Below are 21,934 nucleotides of genomic sequence, written 5' to 3'. Positions count from 1 at the left end.
CCTTGCCAAAATGCTTTTATAATTACTTTATTAATTGACTTGCTGTTATTCTGTAGTTAATGAAGCATGTTATGGAGCATTATTAACAACAGTAGCTATTGAAGAATTTGCTTCACTTGGTCTTATGGCTTCTTGCTTTATTAAAACAGTAATTAATTAAATCTTTTTCTAATAACCCAATATTTTTTCTCTGCTATTCGCAGTGCTGCTGCTCAGAATGCAGAGGGTGCTCAGGCTGGTACAGGTCAGAAGCCTGGAAAAGAGCCAGCAACCAGCCGACGGAAGGAGGAAGCAAAACAAGCTGTTAAAAAACCCAAAGAGAAAGAAAATGCCTTGTCTCAGTTTGATCTCAACAATTATGCCAGTGAGTGTTCATGTAACCCAGTGTAATGTGATTAATTACAGTCCAGTATTGTTTTAATGATATCTTTATACTATAAGTATTAATGTTTATAAATTAAACAAAACTCCTTTATCTGATTTATTTTATTCCTCAGGTGTAGTGATCATTGATGATCACCCAGAGGTCACGACACTCGAGGACCCACAGTCTAACACAAATGATGATGGGTTCACAGAAGTTGTTTCACGGAAACAGCAGAAACGGTTGCAGGATGAGGAGCGGAGAAAGAAGGAAGAACAGACTGTACAGGTAAGAACCAGGAGGAAACATGTTTATTCCAATATGTTGCATTGATTGCACCATGGTAGTTCTTACACAAATCTGTCTTTCGTGCATCTGTTCACCTTCTGTGCAGAACTGGAGTAAAAAGGGCTCTGGAGAGAAGGGTAGGGGAGGTGGTGGTTCGAAACTCCCTCCACGGTTTGCCAAAAAGCAGCAGCAGCAGCAACAACAGCAACAGCAAGGAGCGGCAGCAGTGCAGCAGCCTGCAGCCCCAGCTCCACAGAGCCAGTCTGTCCCACAGCAGCCTCAACCACAGCCAGCTCTTTCTGTGCCACAGCACAATCTGCCCACTTCTAACCAGAGCACTGTCTCACCGCAACCTCTTGAGGGTGCTGTAGCACCTCTGGCCCCTCCACCTGTAGACTTCCCTGCTAAGAGTCAGACGCTCAACACCCTGGGTACTGAACTGTGGGAGAACAAAGTGGCTGGCTCCACCGTTCTCTCTGATGTCAAGAAACGTAAGTCCTTGACCTAAAGCAGGGGTGTCAAACTCAGTTCCTTAATAGCCACTGCTCTGGACAGTTTAGTTCCAACCCTCCTCCAAGACATTTACCTGTAGGTTTCAAACAAGCCTTAAGGACTTAATTAGTTTTATCAGGTGTGTTTAGTTAGGATTGGAACTAAACTGTGCAGAGCTACGGCCCTCCAGGAGTTTGACACCTGTGTCCCTAAGCCATGTTTTACAAGACTTAGTACTTGACTAATTTGCTTAAATGTTTCATGATTTGTTTTGTTTAGTTTTTTTCCATGTTAAAATTAATTTTTTGATTTAGATCTGTATTGATGGTTGCCCCATTTGTCTTTGTTGTAGTTGGACCTATCAGTCCTCCACAGCCTCCATCTGTCAGTGCCTGGAACAAACCACTCACTTCGTTTACTGGCACTGTAACACCTGAGGTAAGAATAAATGAATCAAGTCTGTTTTCCAGTAGGTTAAATGGATAGTTTACCCAATGTTAATTTAGCTACTTTTTCTGTACCTCTAGTTTCTTTTATCTGTTGAACACAAACAAGAAATCTGAAACCATTGACTTGCATAGTATGAAAAACAAATTCCTACCAGTTTCCAGCTTTCTTCAAAACATCATCTGTTGTGTTCAACAGAATAAAAAAACTCAACTCAAATAGTTTTTGATCAAATTAAACAATGGGAGAAAATTTGGTGGTGATTATTTAATATTTAATAATATATTTTAATATACTGACCAACACACACACATTTTACTTGACTGCATTTTTATCTGTCTGTTTTAGGGTGTAAAAGCAGGTGTAGAGAGTGGAGTTGAGCTGGGCATGGACAGCATCCAGTTTGGTGCCCCCTCTTCAGCAGGTAGCACTGACAGTGATGGAGTGCCTGCCCTGCTGGAGAAAACCTCTGACAATAAATTACCCGAACCCAAAGAGCAGAGGCAAAAACAGCCCCGTGCTGGACCTGTCAAGCCTCAGAAGGTAGTGTTTCATGAAGAGGGAAGTGAATCATGAAGAGTAACAGATTTATAAAATAATATTTAAAGGCACAATATGTAATTTTCAACACTAGAGGGCAGGTTTTCACAACAATGGCATATTTTGATGACGCCTTGATTTTCAGCAATAGAGGGCAGACTTTACAACAAACAATGGCGTATTTTTGATAACACCTTGACTTGGTGTGAAATCATGGGAGTTGTGGTCTACTTTAACTCATCCATCGACATGATTTCTGCAGGATATAATGCATTCAACACTTATCATCATAGTTTAAAGCAGAGTACAGCTGAAAACTGGCAGTGAAATGACAAGCTGAAGTCAACTGCTTCCTGTTTTTCTGCTCATGATGAAGTAGCACTGTTATATCATACTAAATATATTTTAGGGTTATGTTATCTTGCTGCTCTAAACGGTCTGGTGTAACACAACATATTAAAGCATCTTTAATCTGTAAATTGTGGAATTGGGACAATACTAGCATGGCCTCACATGGCATGGTCAAAGTCACTAGTTAAAATTGCTCTGAAATTCTTTAAACCATTTAGTATAATGTACTTACACAAGTCAGCAAAAAGATACTGCACTATTATAATGGTAAAAACGTACATATTGTGACTTTAAAACTTTTAAAAACTGAAATATAAGGATAAAAGATATTAATAGATTTAAATTCATGTTTTTCAAGTTCAAAGTGATATGCTTAATTGTAGTCCTAGACATCAGACATGGCTCTATTTAAACAGTGTACATTATTTAAAACTAACTGTCTTTTCCACAGTTACCTGACATTCCTCCTCCAGAGCACAAGGAATATAAACCAGGTCCCATAGGTAAAGAGCGTTCGCTCAAGAACCGTAAGGCTGCCAAAGATGTGCGTCAGTCTGATGGAGAAGGCTTGGATAACAGTGGAACTGGAGCCAGTCGAGACCGAGACTCCAGCTCACCCGCTAAAGACAAAGTTCCTGAGCTCGGTGGAGACATTGAAGGCATGATCACTGCTCCTGCAGCAGAGTACTCCAGCAGCTCTAAGGTGCGACATAATATCCTGCCGCCATAATGTCACAATGTATACGGTTTAAAGGTTTGGGATCAATGTTTTAAAAGAAATATTAATCATAATACCACAAAAATATGAAGCTGCAGAACTTTTTAATTCCGTTATCAGCATATTAGACAGTCCCACCAGGATTTTGTGGGACTTTTTTTTTCTGAATGCGGTCTAAAATGACCTTTATTTGTGTCAATTTACTGTAAAAAATATATACCACAGACTAAAGTCTTTATGTAATTTTTTTTTAAAATTATTTCTAATAATAATTCTGACTTCAGCTGCTGGTAAATAGAAACAATAGGATCTGTGAAACAGCCATGAATCAGGTGTTCGCGGGAGGTGCCGGTTCGCTGCTTCTGCTCATACGCTGCTAACACACATTGCTTTTTCCTCTTGCTAGTGCGTGTGCTGCGAAAGAGATGTGACACAATGCCTGTGTTATGTGCTGTGCCCACGACAAGTCTTTAATAAAGTAATTTCACTCACCTCAGGTTTTCAAGGTTTTCATGATGTGTGTTAAATCATGGCTTAGGGAGGGTTGTTTGTGCCCACATGTTTTTTCTTTTTTTTTTTTTTTTTAAATGTTCAACAAGAGTACAAAAATATACAGAAAAGGTATAAATCCTATAATAACACAGAATAAACAGCAGAACAAAGCAAAACTAAAATAGAAACAAAAAATTATGCCAGGGGTAGTATAAACTATGATTACTTTAAATCTATCTTAAAGCAAGGTCATAGTGATGTGTAAAAGGTCACATAGAATACAGTCAGCTGGGTATTTTAGAAAAGAGACAATACTGTAAGATTGACATAGTGTTATTGATTTAAAGCTGTAACATTGCTGGAGGTAAAGATTGTATCCAAATAGTATTTCAAATCTTTACAAAAAATAAGAAACTGACAAAACTTTGACTTTATAGACAAAAATTTGTGATTGTGTGTAAAAACATTGCTTGTAAAATAAATAGATTTATTCGAAATCGTATAAAAAAACGTATTCGAATTTATTATTAAAAATGTATTCGAATTTAGTATTAAAAATTTATTCGAATTTAGTATTTAAAAATTGTACTTTATCGACATAACCAAATAAAACATCCTTGTATAACAGAAAATTTATCTAAAAGAGAGAGACATGAATAAACAGAATTCTTAAAAAAAAAAAAAATCATAACATGGGCACATTCCCAAAAAAGATGATTGACAGATTCATCCATTATTCCACAAAATGGATGGTTTTTTTATATATAAACATTCACCAGATAAACTCAATGTAGCAATTTGAAGGAAACCTTTTTAACCTTATTTGTGATTTTAAAAATGTGTTGGGTAAAGACCACACAATCTTCCAAGGAATATCCTGAAATTAATTATTCAAGTGAAATATGACAAGAGGAATAGGCTATTTCATTCTAAAAAGATGTCCAATCTATCCATGTCTGAGAGAATTAAACATGAAACAAATTTTTCCAAGCACTGTTTCACAGGCATTAATCAATGAAGTAAAAAGGAGTACAGAATCAAGGTGTTTTTTTATTTTTTTAAGGGCAATAGCTCCACTGGGAATTGCGTTCATGACTACGACAAACTCTTGTGGGGTTATAGGAATACAGTGTTTACTTAAGATAAGTTGAAAAACTAAGCAAAAATTGTCCATAAACCAATTAGGAAAAAATATAGATTTGTTTTTATAACAAATTTCATGGTTATTCCAGATATAATACCTATGGGGACTGAAGTTGTTTATATATTAGATGCCACGCCAATAGTACTTGCTAATGGGAATTGGATAGTTTAATAGGAAGTTTAGAAATATTACAATTAAATACTATCATAAAGGGAGACCACCAACTGATATGCATACAAGGTCAAAAAACTCGTTCATTGTCTTATAATATGCATTTATTTTTACCTAATTGTCCAAGCAACTCCCTTATGATTCGTTCAGCGATTCATTTATTCCCAAACCCCTCCTTAGCGCAAAGCTAATCTGCGCTGATTGGACCGATGACAGCCTGTTGTGATTGGTCGACAGTGTACATCACAAGAGAGTAAAATGCTCAGAATGGCATATCAACAATATTGAAGTAGTCAGAGTGCATTGTGTATGTGTGGGCATACCTGCCAAAACACCTGTTTTTCCCTGGAATCTCCCGTATTTCAGACCCATTTCCAACCATCCTCGCGTTTCGTTATTTAACCTGGAAAACCTGTAATTTCAACAAAATTAGACTCAATATGAGAATATAAAGAGTTAACCAGATACAGTACAAGCGGTTACAAGTTACAAAACACAATTTAATACATCATTTGCAAGCTAGAGAAAATAAAAAAGCAACCATTTTAATCGCACTCACACTTGTGAAATGGAGGAAGAAACTGATCCATGATCCATGATCCACTGATCCTTGTACTGATAAAGTTCCTGTTGAGCTCTGACAAAGTCCTATACAAAAATAGTCTTTTCTGATCCTTCCCCTAACAAACGGCCGACGAATCCCCCGTTGTAAGCATGTGTGGATTCAAGTAGCACTCGTCAGAAAAATGACGGGAACTGCACAAGGCTGGGCTATAATGCTGAGGTATTTTTGCAAAAATTAACCTCAACCACTGACACTTCACATTTTCATCTTTGGGTAGATAAAATAACTCTGACTTTCCTGCACGCTTCCAATAATATCCAGTTGAGCACAGCAACTTCATGACTTGATTCAACCGGGATCTGCTGCAGTGCTTGTCTACCTCTTTTTCTTTGCTACTGTGTTTGTGAGCGGGGCCGCAGGTTTCAATCTTCCCGGGTTTGTGCGGCACAACAGCTGGACGGAGCTTAAGTTTTGCATCGACATCACACTAAAATAACAAAAGACTCGTTATCAAGATTCATTTGAAGCACTATGAGTCAACTCTTTTATAAATGAGTAAATGTTTTAAACCCAAAGAGCTTTTAGATTTAAGCCTTAGCTGGATATTTCGCTTCACTTAGAGTTGTGTTACACAATACATGGAAGGTCATTTTCAAAAACCCATAATAGGGGCTCTTTAAGTCAACATTAATACATTTTAGGTTAGTTTTCTGACATTTTAGGTTAGTTATCTGACATTTCAGATACATTTTCTAATGTTTTTGATGAAATAAACTGTCTTGCTGGGCATTCTTTTTTAGAATCAAAAACATCTATTTTGGGAGTATTTTAATAGGATATTACAAAGATAAATGATTTGTAAAGAGTTTTTTTACTGACAGTGTGCCTTTTTATTGTGCAGGAGTCTGTGACTGACTACACAGTCCCGTCGTCCTCTTTAGCTGACAACGTCCCCACTGCAGGAACCAAGATGGAGGAGAGTCTTGTGTCACCTGTTAGTGCTCAAGTGCTGTAATCAATCTTCGTTGGTATAGTTGTTTTTGTGTGTGTGTTCTAATTTGTGTTCTGGTTGTTGATTCAGGTGGCCCTCCCGCACCCATTGCCTATTCAAAGAAGAGAAGCCCTGCAGCAGAGCTCCAGTCTTGCTACAGTCTCTCCTGCCACCGTTGACCTCACACTCAAAGTACGATACACACACACACACACACACACTGCTTCGCTAAATAAATGTAATGTTTTACAAATTCTGACCCCCTTAATCAAAACTGGTAATATACAAGGACTAGTGTTATCTTATTGTTTGCAATTTATAAAAATGGTAACTATAGTAAAAAACCTTGCATATTAATGATAAAATCTGAAATCTGCCTCTGCAGTCTGGAACTGATTTAGTAAGGGCTGTTTAGTGTAAATACAATAGTTCTTAGCAATAAATAAATATATTACAGTAGCACATGTGTGATGATATTTTGCATGCATGCTTTTAACAAAAAGATTTACTCGTGTACTTTTACTCAATTCACTGTTGCAACTGTTGAATGAATTAAATGGTGTATTTTTGTGACGATATATGGTTTCAGATCATAAAGTTTTAAAGAAATCAGTTTTATAGTATTCTATACAATAATTAAAGCTAGGTCGATTAGCATTTTATTATAAAAATGCATCTTTATTCAAAAATATCCAGGTTGTCTTTAAGGGGATGTGTCAACCAAAGTAAAAATGTGCCGTTTACTCCAAATCTTTGTGAGCTACTCTTAAGAAAGCTTTAAACTGGTAGCCATTGGCCCCCATAGTAAGGAAAAAAGATACTAATGGAAGTAAATGGCTACCAGCTTCCAACATTCTTCCAAAATTTTCTTTTGTGTTTTTCTGCATTCAACAAGAAAATTTGGTCACACTTTACAATAAGGTTCATTAGTTAATGTTAATTAATCCATTTACTAACATGAACAAACAATGAACAATAAATTTACTACAATATTTATTCATGTTAAATGTTAGTTAATGAAAATACAGTAGTTCATTGTTAGTTCATGTTAACTCTTGGTGCATTAACTAATGTTAACAAGCACAGACTTGAATGTTAATAATGCATTAGTAAATGTTCAATTATGATTAATAAATGCTGTACAAGAGTTGTTCATGATTAGTTCATGTTAGTAAATGCATTAACTAATGAACCTTATTGTAAAGTGTTACCGAAAATTTGGTAAATAAAATTTTTTATTATTTGTTTGGTCAAATGTCTTTATAACAATATAGATAGACCATATATTACCACAATCATGTGTTTGTGTTCATTATTGATTTCTTCAATCATGTACTCTACTACAGATAACTGGCTGGCTTCTGTGCATATCTGGATTTTAGTGCTGGGTTTCTGAGGGGTCTTAAAGTCTAAAATTTGAAAATCAAAATTTAAGACTTTTAAAAGTATTAAATTCGCTGTTCTAGGTCTTAAATATTTTTGCACAGGTCTTTTTTTTCCCGAAAAACTATCTATGTAACTCTACATCTAATGCTCATTTAAATTCTTTTTTGTTGGTGTTGCTAGGTTTTCGTGTTGTTTTAGTTCTTTATTTTACTAGTTTAATTGTAATTTGCAATATTACAACTGCAAATTAGGTCAACATGAATGAGTCAATTAGCTTTTTGTTACTGATCTTAGTGTGCGCAGCAAATGCGACGTCATCGATGTTTGCGGAGGTTCGCTTTGGGTGCGCGCTACATGATTTTGGCTTGTGGAGTATGGCATTATTTCACTAAAAATGTCGTTAGCGCAGTCGAGAGCGCATTCATGTAATACGAGAGAGTAAATCTCTTTGCTCACGTGCCGGTTTCCTCTGTTCATGAACAAAACGGTTTCCTAGCTCTCAATACACTGGCTGCTCGCGTGTGAATTATCTGCTGTCGCTACTGTAATGTAGCTTCGTTCATATCATCCCTCTATCAAGAAAATTTTTTGGGTTTTTAGTCATACAGAATCATACTCTAAACATGCTACCAAAAGCACAATTTTTAAACCCGCTTCCTTGTATGCTCTTGCAGATGGAATCGGCAAGGAAGGCTTGGGAAAACTCACCCAGTCTGGTTGAAAAGAGCTCTCCTGTCACCTCCTCTGCTTCCCCCATCACCAGTGGAGGAGGAGCAGGCAGTGCCCCCTTCAACTCCTTCTCCAGTGCTTCAGTGCCACAGATACCTGTGGCCTCTGTCACCCCCAGCACCTCCCTGTCCGGTATGAGTTCACGCTTTTCACTCTGACAGATAATATTGTGTTGTTCTGGTATAGGCAGACATGGCCAGATTGACCTTTTTTATTTCTCTATTACACAGGGTCTGCAACTTACACAACATCCTCTCTAAGCACCAAGAGCACATCAGCTTCTGACCCTCCCAACATCTGTAAGGTGAAGCCGCAGCAGCTGCAGAGTTCAGGAATGTCCAGCACTAACTTTTCCCAGTTGGGCTGTGCTCCTTCTCTGCTCCCACCGCAGCAGCAACAGACCCCACAGGTGTTCGTTTCCCAGTCTGCAGCAGGTACTTTCATTTGTATTCTACATTACCATCATGAATCTGTTTATAAGTGCTGCTCATGTAGTTAAATACACTGCCCTTTAGGGGTGTGAACCTACACTGGTCTCACAATTTGATTTAGTTAAGACTATCATGCCATCCATTTGGTTCAATTTAATATCTGAGTGCATTACGATGCATTGATGCTTTTCTTAAACCATTTTGATATTTTACTTAGCAAAACAATTCCTGTATCAAAATTGGTCATTTATAACTATATTTAAATATTATTTGTAATACAATTCTGTCCTGTAATGCAAGCAGTCTTATACATGTACTGTAATTTGACCTGCTCAAAGAAAACACTCTTTTTGAATGCATTAAACAAAACTCAAGCACATGCACAAAACAACATGAGCATTTATATCAAATAAACTAATGTAAATATCTGCATCACGATACATCGAAGAAACAATTAATTTTGACACCTCTACTGCCTTTAAGATTTTTGGAATTGGTAGTACTGATTTATAAATTCATTCCTATATTTTATGACACCAAGCTTAAAATTCAGCAGCTGATTTAGGGCGTAAACACTTCTTGCAGTTATTAATGAACAGTTAATGTTGTTATGAACTATAAAAAGAACAGGTAAACTTGTTGGCATGTTTTTAGGGATGTGCTGACATGGATTTTTTGTGATTTATCATTTTTATTTTTTGTCATGACTGCTAAAACAAAAGGCAAACACAGTGAACTGATTTATTAAAACAAAACTGGTTTCTGAACTTTATTAGCTATCCTTTTCCACGGCCAACGTTTTTAATACAAATAAAATCTGAAAATTACAACCAAAAAAAGCATGAATAAAGCAACCAAGTCAACGAACATTAACTGAAATCAAAATACCAGTAAAATAATAAAGTGGCATTCAGAAAGCACATGACATATTCAATGTGTGGAAAAATCTGTTATTTATTGGTTTAAACATTAAATTAATAAAAAAAAATTACCAATAAGCAATTTACGCTTGTGTTTGCCAAGAAGTCTCAGCTTAAAATATTTCACAGGTTATTTATTATAGCGTATTATCAATTCCCCTTTTTCGACAAGGAAAAAATCCTTGGACATGACAATACACTTCATTACTTTAATACTCAATTGGATATGTTGTAAGGGTTGCACGGCATTGGAAACATCTAACATTGAGATTTTTTTTTTCTGCAATGTGTATTGTAATATAAATACAATCTCACTAAATGTGTTGAATAACTATTTGGAAACATTTCGAATTTTAGATTGTTTGGGATGATTCTGTAGTGCAGTGCATATGCCAAATGCAAGTATTTTTAGCTGTGGCGGGTTAAATAGACACTCCTACTGGCCACTTTTTTTACTGGTTTAAAATCATTTTTATATTGTACTTTTCTTAAAAACAGGGTTTGACAATAGAGATGGCCCAATATGCATGCAAATGTGATTTTTAGAATCGAGAAGCAGCATGTCTAACAAAAATGCAAGTGTTTGCGTGAGCAAAAGAAGGCTGAATATCGAATGAGAGGGCATCACTCATGCTTATAACTCGCGCGCACAGGTAATGTGATGACTGTTTAGAAAGCGTGTATGCGCCCGTTTCCTGGCGTGAAGCAACCATGCCTAGAAACGCAACTGCTGTTATCGGTTCTCTTTAAAAATGAACTGGACAAACAGTGATGCTTGTGCACCCACTGTCCAGCTGCTTTCAAGAACTCCAGACATTTAAATAAAATGTCTTTTGAAAGCAGCAGTGGTTCTTGTTTTCGCAAACCAATGTTTAAATCGATTATGGGCCTAACGTTACCCGTGTGCATGTAGTCATCCTTCCATTATTCCACGCTTTCTTTTGCTTATAGTTATTTTGGTTGATATGGTTCACTGATCTGGAACCTTTAGCCGATTACTGTGCCTAGTTTTAGATACATGGTAATAATTATTTTTAAATGTCAATTGGTTAAAAAAAAAAAAAAAAGGTTTTGTTGAATAAAAAGTGGATGTATACAGCTATATTTTGCTTGTTTTGACACATTTAAAATTTGTGCCTAAGAAATAATTCTTTTTTTTTTTTTTTTTTTGTATGGTCTGACAGATAAATTTGGTAAATCCCTAATTTTAAGCCCTGAAAAGTCATGTAAAGTAAAATAACTAATTCCAGTGCGACACTATGAAATCACAACCTATTTGCTCAAGCGCATTAAACAAGTTCATACACACACAAAAAAAAATGAAATGAATAAGAACTCGTGGACATAACACAAAGTCTAAACCAAGTCATTTTAGCCTGTCAAAGTCAATTTTTTTGCATATAGAATATCTTTTCCCAACAACAAAAGTGTGGCTACTGAAAATGGCGAGTGGCTAGTAATGTTGGAAAACTACTAGCCACAGTCAAGACCTGATTATAATTCAGACTCAACATTGCATATACTTCATGGAAGAAAACTCAGCAATACAATACAGACAAATCAGTACTCCGAAATAATGCTAAAATTGTAGAGAGTCTTTTGAAAAAGTTCATTCAATTGTTTCTAATCATGTAGGTTCTGCAGCTCAAATCCCGGCCTTCTACATGGACACCAGCCACTTGTTCAGTGCACCTCACCCTCGCCTGGCTCCTCCCTCCATAGCACAGCAGCAAGGCTTTCAACCTGGACTTTCACAGGTATAAATCTCTCCCACCAGCAATAGTCTCATTTTCTCTCATGTTCTTAATTGACACTCTGGTCTCGTCATAGCCCACAGCAGTGCAGCAGATCCCCATCCCTATCTACGCACCTCTGCAGGGGCAACATCAACACCAACATCAACACCAACATCAACACCAACACCAACACCAACACCAACATCAACACCAGCATCAGCACCAGGCCCAGTTGAGCCTTAGCACTGGACCTCCGGTGTCTCAGCCTCAAGACCTCTTCAGCTCCTCCATACAGCCCTACAGGTATCACTAAGAACTTTTCAGAATCAGTCATGTTATATTTCAGTATGTTTAGATAGTTTTTGTTTTAAAACAAGAGAGAAAAAAGAAGTTGTTTTCAATCACGTGGTTCTGGTGACGTGCAGAATTCAGATGGAGGGCAGGAAGTAAAAAACTGAATGGGTGACAGAGGAAAGACTGTATTTTTGCAATTTTTAATACCATATTTCAAAGGCGATATGAATAGAAAATAACCACATATGTTGGGCGTGAACCTTATAACATGAAGAGGCCTGAGTTTTCAACTGAACTAAAATATATTTGCCTGTCATCGAGGCGGTAGATACTGTATAAGCTATTACGTTACGTGAAAAAATACTAGTAAATACTATAGTGTTTTGAAGCATACTTATTGGAATTAAACTGTTGTAGAAATTTTGTTGTTGCTGTGGTACAACACAACTGCAGTATTAAACAAATTATTCAACAGGCTTCAGTTTTCCAAGCTATAATTATACATCATCACAATGATATGTTAAACATTAATCATAATGCAGCAGAGTTTACACTAACGTTATTGTATTTATTACAGAATATTCATGAACACTGGGTATTCACCACAACAAGCCATTGGTTGTTTGCTCTCTGATTTGTTACTAGTCAGTAGAGCTGTGATAAAAAATCATTTTAGAAATTGGGTCTTCATCATTTGTGATTTTCTAAATGCAATGCAATTTGTCTCTTGAATCAATTTTGAGCTTAATTTTTAACAGTAGATAGCACTGTAGGCTTTACAAACAGCTGTACTCTACATGAATCTTTTTTTTTTTTTTTTACAAATACTACTTGAATCATAGTTAAGAAATGTTAAAGCCCATTCAAAAGCGTTTTCTTCATGAGCATTGAAAGTATGGTTAAAAACAAACCTAGAGCACCATCTGCTGTTAAAATCTCAGAATTGTTTCGAAAGAGACTAGCAATGCATTTTGAAAATACCATGCTGGTCTGAGACCACACCAGATGAGGAAAAAGTGTTGAGCAAATTATGGATTGTACAAGTGCTTATACACCTCCACCTTGTTATTGTCCACATTAGTGTCATATGAGAGGGATTGATAAGTAAGAGAAGGATACACCAATCAGGGAGCAATAGTGGATAGCAACACCTCTGTATTTGAATCTTTTTGGCACGAGACTTCTGGTCTCATTCACTTCCATTCATTTTTAGACATTAAAAACTGTTCGTTTCGCTGTTTGATGTTGCAAACTGATATTTCCTTGTTATATTATTCTACTTGGTCTGTATAGTCATGCAAACATTTTTTTGTAGAGCAAGTACTTTGACCGTTTTTTGCCGTTTATTATTCCTTGTCATTTCTCCCATAGGCGACTGAAACGAAAGTTCTAAGACAATCGCGAAAACAGGCGCACTTCCGCATTTTAAAATAAGGTCCATACTGAAAACCTGCCTCTGCATGTGGTCTTGCAAAATGAGGTCTTCTGTGTTTTCAAAATGTTGCTTATGTGGATCGAAAACCCCAAAGAACTACATTCTTCGTACCTCACTTAAATAATCTAAGGCCCCGTTTACACTAATGCGTGTTCGTTTTAAAACGCATACGTTTTGCTACGGTTACGCCATCTGTCCACACTATGCACTATGAGTTTCCGAGTGCCGAAAACGCTGGAGAGGCCGTATACATTATAAAACGCTGCTGCTTCGTCTCAGTGTAGATGGGGGAAAACGGAGACATCTGAAAACGGAGGCGGGGCTGCTGACATTCTGATTAAGGCTTTTCCTCAATATTAAGTAGCCTACACACACAGTTCAGTCTCGCATCCTCTCCCTGTAAGTTTAGACTTTTGCAAGTTTGATATGGAAAACAGACCCTCGAGGACATGTCTGGTAAATCTTCAAAGGGAACAGTGTACTTTATAACCTTATTCACATCATACTTTATACATACTTTATAACCCTATTCACACCTGGCTACGTTGTTTCACTTTCTCAACAATAAAATAAAAACATGAAGGAACTGCCTATTTTCATTTTGATATTAACAACTTAACAGACAGCAGAAATGTTGAGGTGTCGTGCTGCATCTTCACTGTATGCATATTTATAATAAAACAGAGCCTATAACATTACTGCCTCCTTTCATTTTCATAAAAAATACGAAACGTATCCTCTGCTTTGCTGAATGTCAGTTTTAATAATCAATAATAGCCATTATGAAAGTATAACGCACAATAAGTTTATACATTATAGGAAATAAAGGCAAGCGATCAGTCAATATACAGAATGTACGTGGTTACATTAATTATTAACTTATCTTTGCGCTCTTTAGCTGCAGGCTTTACACTTTCATTTGTCCAGAGTATTCATCATGTATTTCAATGCATATCAATGTATTTAGGTCTACATTTAGAGAAGTTTTTTTTTTTTTTATTGTAGCCTAGGCCTACTCAAGTTTTTTTAATCAGTGTAAGGAATAACTATAAATTAATTTTGCATTAAAAAAGCATTTTGATATCGGTAAAGGTGTCAATCACCTGCATAATAGCAGTCAAAACACATGCTTGACTGCATAAATTATTATCCATTTAAAAAAAAAGTCAAATATTGTGCATTTACGCATTTGTATTTAAAAATATCATATCAATAAATTTTCTCTTTGAACGACCAAGTGGCAGTCTTTGTACTACTTTTACTTCGGAGTGCAGATTGAACAAGTTTTATTAATATATATTTTTAAATATACATATATTTTAATTAATTTATATATATATTTATATATATATATATATATATATATATATATATATATATTAGTGGTGTCAATCGATTAAAAAAATTAACTAATTAATCGCGCTCACGCCCTACTCAGATACGTTGCTCACTCCACCCCTGACACCCCTCAACGGGCCTGACACAGACACACACACAACGCGGTGCAGACGTTTTGGCCCCAACGGCCTTCCATACTGGAGCGACTCCCCTCAGATTCAACACGCATGATCACGTTCATCAAATTTGCTTAAACTAAGCGTCCTGAAGTATTACTATATTTCACAAGGATTCTGACACAACAACGCGAAGCATACGCTTTCGTTGTGTTTATTGAGGAAACACGCTAAACTTGGAGGGCTCATGCTGAAAGGCAGAGTAATGCCCTGTCTTTGACAGCTCGCGACTTCTCCAGAGACTTTGAGTACATTCACATAAGACACCAATACTCCGATTTTAATATGATTAAGATTATACTCTTATTATAATTCTACCGTGTAGCCTAAGCAGTGATATTATTACCTTAAAGCAGGGGTCTCAAACTCAATTTACCTGGGGGCCGCAGGAGGCAAAGTCTGGGTGAGGCTGGGCCGCATAAGGGATTTCACTAAAAAAAAGTCCTCAAATGTCATTATTAACAGTTTTAATTATTTCTTCTGAACATGAAGTGTCCTGAACATTAATAGAACATTGAGTGAAGATTATGAACAGTTCTTCTGAACATGGCATCTTTTGCCTACTCCTTGCTGCCAGAGACTTGACAGCGCTTCTTTTCACAAATCTGAACCACATTTGGCTTTAGAGCGGAAGCAGCTGAGACCCTCAGGGTGGGTGGGGGGGATTGATGCGTGCGTACTTAAGAGCGGTGTTACCGTGCGCGTACTGATCAGCTGTGTTGTCGCGCGCCTACTGAAGGGCGGGACTGAAGGTGTGCCGCGTCGCGGGGGCACTTTTGATCATTTTGGAAGGTGCAGATCTGCAGAGTGGATGCGCGCGTACTGATCAGCTGTGTTGTCGCGCGCGTACTGATCAGCTGTGTTGTCGCGCGCGCGTACTGATCAGCTGTGTTGTCGCACGCGTACTCAAAAGCGGTGTTGTCGCGCGCCAACTGAAGGGCAGGACCGAAGGTGTGCCGCGTCGCGGGGGCACTTTTGATCATTTTGGAAGGTGCAGATCTGCAGAGTTGATACGCGCGTACTGATGAGCGGTGTTATCGTGCGCGTACTGATCAGCTGTGTTGTCGCGCGCGTACTCAAGAGCGGTGTTGTCGCGCGCGTACTGAAGGGCGGGACCGAAGGTGTGCCACGTCGCGGGGGCACTTTTGATCATTTTGGAAGGGCACTTTCTATCCAAGACTAAAAAGGGCATGTGCACTGCACAGGTTGAGCCCTATGTGTGCACATGCCTGCCCTCACCTAAAAAAAGGCGTATATATGTATAAATAAAACACCCCCACCCCACTCCAGTGACATCAGTCTGTATCTACCTATAATATATATAAGATGCAGGCTGTAGCTAGGTAGGTGGCAGGCTGCAGATAGGTAGCTAAGTGGCAGGCAGGGGCGGGAACAGCTTACCTTGGTTCTGGCCGGCGCGAGTTCCCTCCTAACCCGCCCCTTTGTTTACACGGCGGGCGGGGAATGCCAGTGACCGCTGTGTGCGGATAGAATCAGCGGAGCGGGGAGCGCTCTCTCTCCTCTCTCCGCTGATTCTGTCAGTGTACAGCGGTCGGCGCGGGCCACAAAATATTGCACTGAGGGCCGCAAATGGCCCGCGGGCTGCGAGTTTGAGACCCCTGCCTTAAAGGAACACCGAGTCACGAAATGCAGAGAATTTTCTTTCTGTTCGCCATGCGGTATCATCTTACAACAGAAGTCGAAAGTTAAAAATGAAACACCCAAAATTGCATAAAACTCTGGAGAGCCTGGTGATGCGACTAATTGTTTTATACTGAAACTTGCCTTCAAAAAGTGCTTCCTTGGTCTTATACACATTTCTTGCATGTTAAACACACGTCCACCACAACAGAAAGTAAAAAAAACCTGCAACTGCGTGTATTGCGTTACTTTTTTTAAACACGTTAATTACTTAAAATTAATCGCATGCGTTAACGCACTAATTTTGACAGCGCTAATATATATATTTACTTTTTTATTACTAAGTGTATATAACTACTGTAAGAAAATATCAGCATTTAGTACATACTTTCAGTATCATCTTTGCTTGAACTGACCCGATCTAATCCTGTTTTTAAAAATGAACCTGCTCCCAAGCAGGTTTGAGCTACCAGAACTGTTGCTATGACAACAAGTCTCAGATGAGTTTTGAAGAACGAAACAATCCTGGATCGTGTCAAATCGTCAATAACCAAATTCAGCTAATTGAGTAATCAAAATACGAAGAACGGACCCCAGGTGTAAATGCTTTCTTACTTTGTGCTTTTCTGCATTCACAGGTCTCAGCAGGCATTCATGCAGAACAGCCTCTCCCAGACGTCTCCCATGATGCTATCTGGGACTCCGCTGCACAGTTACCCTGGAGTGCAGCCTCCAGACTTGGGCAAGCCTCAGTCCAGCTTGGCCTTCCAGCAGACCTCAAACACCCAACACATCCCTATCCTATTTGAGCCCCAGCTGAACCAGCCTTCTGGCATGGGAGGATCACAGCTGATAGACACTCACCTGCTGCAGGTCAGAGATTAATTTTTTGTTGCTTATATACTAATAGCTTTTTCTTCTGTCAAGTTATTCGTCCTGATCTAAAGTGTTTCCTTTTTGTAATCTGCAGCGTCAGGGGTTGGGTCAGCACTCAAACCTGTACTCTGGGCAAGTCCAGCAGCAGAGCAGCTACTACAGCTCAACACAAAGCCCCAGCTCTGCCCTGCAGCAGGTGACCGTTCCAGTGCCTGGTTCACAGTTGTCTTTACCCAACTTTGGCTCTGGTGGAGGTCAGCCGCTCTTGGCTTTGCCTCAGTCTCTTCCGCCGACTCCTCCTCAAGCGCCACCTCCCAGCCTCAACCGGCAGCCACCCAACAATCCGCCCTACCGTGGCCTCATTGGCCAAAACACACACAGCATGATGCAGCCTTCCAACAAGGTCTGTGTGCAGATGCAGTAATACATTATTATACCTTATGCTTTTATAGCTTTTTTAAAATGTACTGCACTTCATATACTCTAAGTCGTATATAAAGTTAATGACTAAACCATAATAACCCATGTGGTCTGGTTTACTTAAACTCAAAAACCTAAATTGAGTGTAAATGAGGTGTTAAATGTTTGGAGCTTGTTCTTTTATGATCACTTCCAGAAGGTAAAGTAAATTGTGAGTAGCTTAACTGCTCATGAGCTATGATCAAAAAGCCATCATAGGCCACATTCTCTTCTACTGCTGACCAAACATTAGATTGTTATGGGATTTTTCGTGAGATAAAACAAGCAAGTTTTCATACTTCACATCAATGTACCAAAAAACATGTATTACTGTCAAAATAGCTTCCATTCAGATAGTTTATTCCGTTTCTTTCTTGCTCTCCAGTAAGCCATCAAACACGGGTTGTTCATTCAATGTTACTTGTGTTCTCCTACACTATGTAAACTTTGGTGAAATAAGAACGGTCTAAATGAAATTTGACCGCAACAGCTGCATTTGGTTGCATAAAAATGCAGATTGTCACAGTGAAGTGTTTTGGCTGATCACTTGTTAGCAGATGACTCAAAAAGCACATTGATAATCGCTCAGAATATGACTAAACTGAACTTTTTGTTTTAAAAATTGGTACGTTTGTGTTGTTTTAACTAATATTTAGGGAGTTACACTATAAATTGGTGTTTTCTGAATGTAATGTTTCTACTAGGGTTGTCAAAAGCATTGACTTCAGTACCAGTTGGTCATTCATTCATTTATTTATTCATTTTCAACCACTTTTCTGGGGCGGGGTTGCAGAGACAGCAGTCTTAGTAGTGGACCCCAGACATCCCTCTCCCCAGACATTTCCTCCAGCTCCTCTGGGGTGGATCTCAAGGTATTCCCAAGCCAACCGAGAGACATAGTCTCTCCAGCGTGTCCTCTGTTTTTCCCGAGGCCTCCTCCCGGTGGGACATGCTTGGAACACCTCCCTAGGTAGATGTCCAGGAGGCGTCCAAAACAGATGTCCGAGCCGCCTCAGAGGAAGAGGAGCAGTGGCTCTACTCCGAGCTCCTTTCGGGTCACAGAGCTTCTCACCCTATCTATAAGGGTGCACCCTGCCACCCTGAAAAGGAAACTCATTTCGGCAACTTGTATCCGAGATCTTGTTTTTTCGGTCATGACCCAAAGCTTATGACTAAATGTGAGAGTAGGAACGTAAATTGACTGGTAAATCGAGAGCTTTGCCTTTTGTCTCAGCTCCTCCTTTACCACATCGCTTTGGTACATTGACCGCATTACTGCCGCTGCTGCACCAATCCACCTGTCAATCTCACGTTCAATCCTTCCCTCACTCATCAACAAAACCCCAAGATACTTTAACTCCACCGCCTTGGGTATGGACTTTCCTCCAACCTGGAGACGGCAAGCCACTCTGTACCAATCAGTATTATTTTAATAAGCAAAGTGCTCTTGCTAGCTTTTAGACAGATCAGCTGATCCACGTGGCTTCGAAACGCTTCAGTGTTCTTGTGTCTGTGTTTGCACTTGCTGAACAGTGGTGAAGAGTGGTAAACTGATGACCTTCATGTCCAGCCACAATCATGAACTCAATGGCCAGTCAGCTGTGCTTAATAACGCACTCAAAACTCGTCCGATGTTATCAGAAAAAAATCAATACATTTGACCACCCTAATTTCTAGTTATTCAAACTGGCGAACATTTTTACTATCAGTTTTCATGGGTGACATTTCTAAAATCACTCATGGGCCATGTTAAAATATTAGCTTTATCTGTTGCAGATGTGTGAGATGGATCTGAAGCTCTTCAGTGGTGGAATTGATGTGAAACCTGGAACGCCACCTGTCAGCGCCAGGAGCACCACCCCCACCTCTAGCCCTTATAGGTGTGTATGCCAACAAAAGCAGATTTCAGCGTTGCCATGTGTTTTGGGAAAGTGTTGCACTTGAACAAATCACAAGACTACAGCATAACCAAGTTGCTTGTTGCTACTTGAACATCCCTTGTCTTTAGTGGGCCAAATTAGTTTCCTTACAGCTTCTTCCTTTGTGTTTTCAGGGCAAGCTCCACAAGCCCTAGTAGTCAGTCTAGCAAGATGAACAGCATGCTTTATCCAAAACAGTTCCAGACAGGATCTGCAGGAATGCGCATAGCCCAACACTTTCCAGGACAGTTCAATCCACAGGTCAGCTGCTACATACACAAGGAAAAATTGTTGTCTTAATTCAGTTGTGCAGTTTAAACAATAATGGATTTTGCTCTCTCTTTCACATGTTAGATGTTGTCTCAAGCCAACATGGTGTCTCCACTGGTACGTCCACCCCATGCAAACTCTTTTCCTGGAGGGGTGCAGCGTTCAGCCATGGGTCCACCGATGTCTACTAACCTGACAGGAGGTCTGATGCCCCATCCCAGACCTCAACATCCTCCACGTGGCCCTTCAGGTCCACCTTTAGCCCCCCGTGGCACACAGGCAGCCCTGAAAGCAGAACAAGACTTAAAGGTGGGAATTGTGATGACATTCATTTTAAACAAACAGTGAGTTTGATTTGAAAATTGACGTTATGGGTTTTGATCTCTACTTGCCGATATTCTAAATTTCCATATATCATGACAGTGCCTCTAGACACAGTATATATATATATATATATATATATATATATATATATATATATATATATATATATATATATATATATATATAAGCAATATTTATATATATATATATATATATATATATATATATATATATATATATATATATATATATATATGCTTATATATATATATATATATATATATATATATATATATATATGCTTATATATATATATATATATATATATATATATAAGCATATATATATATATATATATATATATATATATATATATATATATATATATATATATATATATAAAAATATTGCTTATATATATATATATATATATATATATATATATATATATATAAGCAATATTTTTATATATATATATATATATATATATATATATATATATATATATATATATGCTATATATATATATATATATATATATATATATATATATATATAAGCAATATCACACAAGTAGCAGTGCGATTATGGCTGTATATCAGCACTGGTGGGAGGCGTGCGTTGGCCTCTTAACAGCAGTTATACTTGTCAAACTATAGTGTCTGCCATAGACTGTGCACTGCTTGTTGCTGGCTGTATGTGGGCGAAGTAATACACGAAGGGTAATCAGGCTGTACTTATGCTGATATTACTTAAATATCTCATGGCTGTCAGCCAATCAGATTCAAGAACCAGACAGAACTGTTGTATAAATATATATAAACCTGGGGGATGCATTTGTTAAAGCCAAAAGAGGTCATGGCAAAAGTTGTTTACTGGAAAGGAATATTTGACCTATTTGTTACAAATATTTGAACATTTGTAAACCTATCAGTTTACAATATACTGATGGCCTGTTTTTCTAGGCTTTATTGGTGTTAGGTTCAGGACACCCCGGAGAACTTTTTTTTATATAAACAGATGTGTGTGTGTTGAGCATCAGTTAAGACAATGTTAGCACCTGTCAGCTTTAATTGTGGGGAAAACTGGATAATTTTGAGCTTTTGTCAGCTAATTTCAGCTTCCGGGTTTAAAATGAGTTTTGGGGCGGGATCAAAATCTGCAACGTAACGCAGTACTGCAAGTGCAATGATGACGTGTCGGTTTCTCATTATTATTCATAGCGGAGTTTTCTTATCCTATGAGAAGAGCCGGCTGCTTAATTATTTATGAGACCTGCCAGACCTGCCAGTGTCAAGCCCGAGCTGAGAGACACAGAAACCACGGCACAGTATTAGCCGTTCATGAAGGCTCATATGCGTTTGTTTCCATCATCCACGGGGTTTGTTGCATGTTTTCCCCCGCGATCTTGTCAGGGCCGATCATACAGCAAGCTGT

The 21,934-nt window shown here is 38.2% G+C and overlaps 1 protein-coding gene across 1 annotated transcript in view; it reads left to right on the top strand.

Moving 5' to 3' along the window:
- prrc2c (proline-rich coiled-coil 2C) overlaps positions 1-21,934 on the top strand; it is a 55,420-nt gene that overhangs the window by 29,560 nt on the left and 3,926 nt on the right. The window contains exons 16-32 of the mRNA XM_087298088.1: positions 204-364; positions 498-652; positions 759-1,143; positions 1,497-1,582; positions 1,940-2,134; positions 2,934-3,185; positions 6,474-6,566; positions 6,654-6,755; positions 8,624-8,810; positions 8,909-9,112; positions 11,665-11,786; positions 11,860-12,068; positions 17,288-17,522; positions 17,620-17,928; positions 19,761-19,864; positions 20,038-20,164; positions 20,258-20,482. Of these exons, the coding sequence (XP_087154214.1) occupies positions 204-364; positions 498-652; positions 759-1,143; positions 1,497-1,582; positions 1,940-2,134; positions 2,934-3,185; positions 6,474-6,566; positions 6,654-6,755; positions 8,624-8,810; positions 8,909-9,112; positions 11,665-11,786; positions 11,860-12,068; positions 17,288-17,522; positions 17,620-17,928; positions 19,761-19,864; positions 20,038-20,164; positions 20,258-20,482 (3,151 nt within the window). The remainder of the gene's footprint in view (positions 1-203; positions 365-497; positions 653-758; positions 1,144-1,496; positions 1,583-1,939; positions 2,135-2,933; positions 3,186-6,473; positions 6,567-6,653; positions 6,756-8,623; positions 8,811-8,908; positions 9,113-11,664; positions 11,787-11,859; positions 12,069-17,287; positions 17,523-17,619; positions 17,929-19,760; positions 19,865-20,037; positions 20,165-20,257; positions 20,483-21,934) is intronic.

This window comes from Danio rerio, chromosome 20 (assembly GCF_052040795.2).
Source record: "Danio rerio strain M-AB ecotype USA chromosome 20, GRCz13ab, whole genome shotgun sequence".
Classification (NCBI taxonomy): Eukaryota; Metazoa; Chordata; class Actinopteri; order Cypriniformes; family Danionidae; genus Danio; species Danio rerio.
The sequence above is the reverse complement of the archived record's forward strand: the minus strand, read 5'-3'. Positions and strand labels throughout refer to the sequence as shown.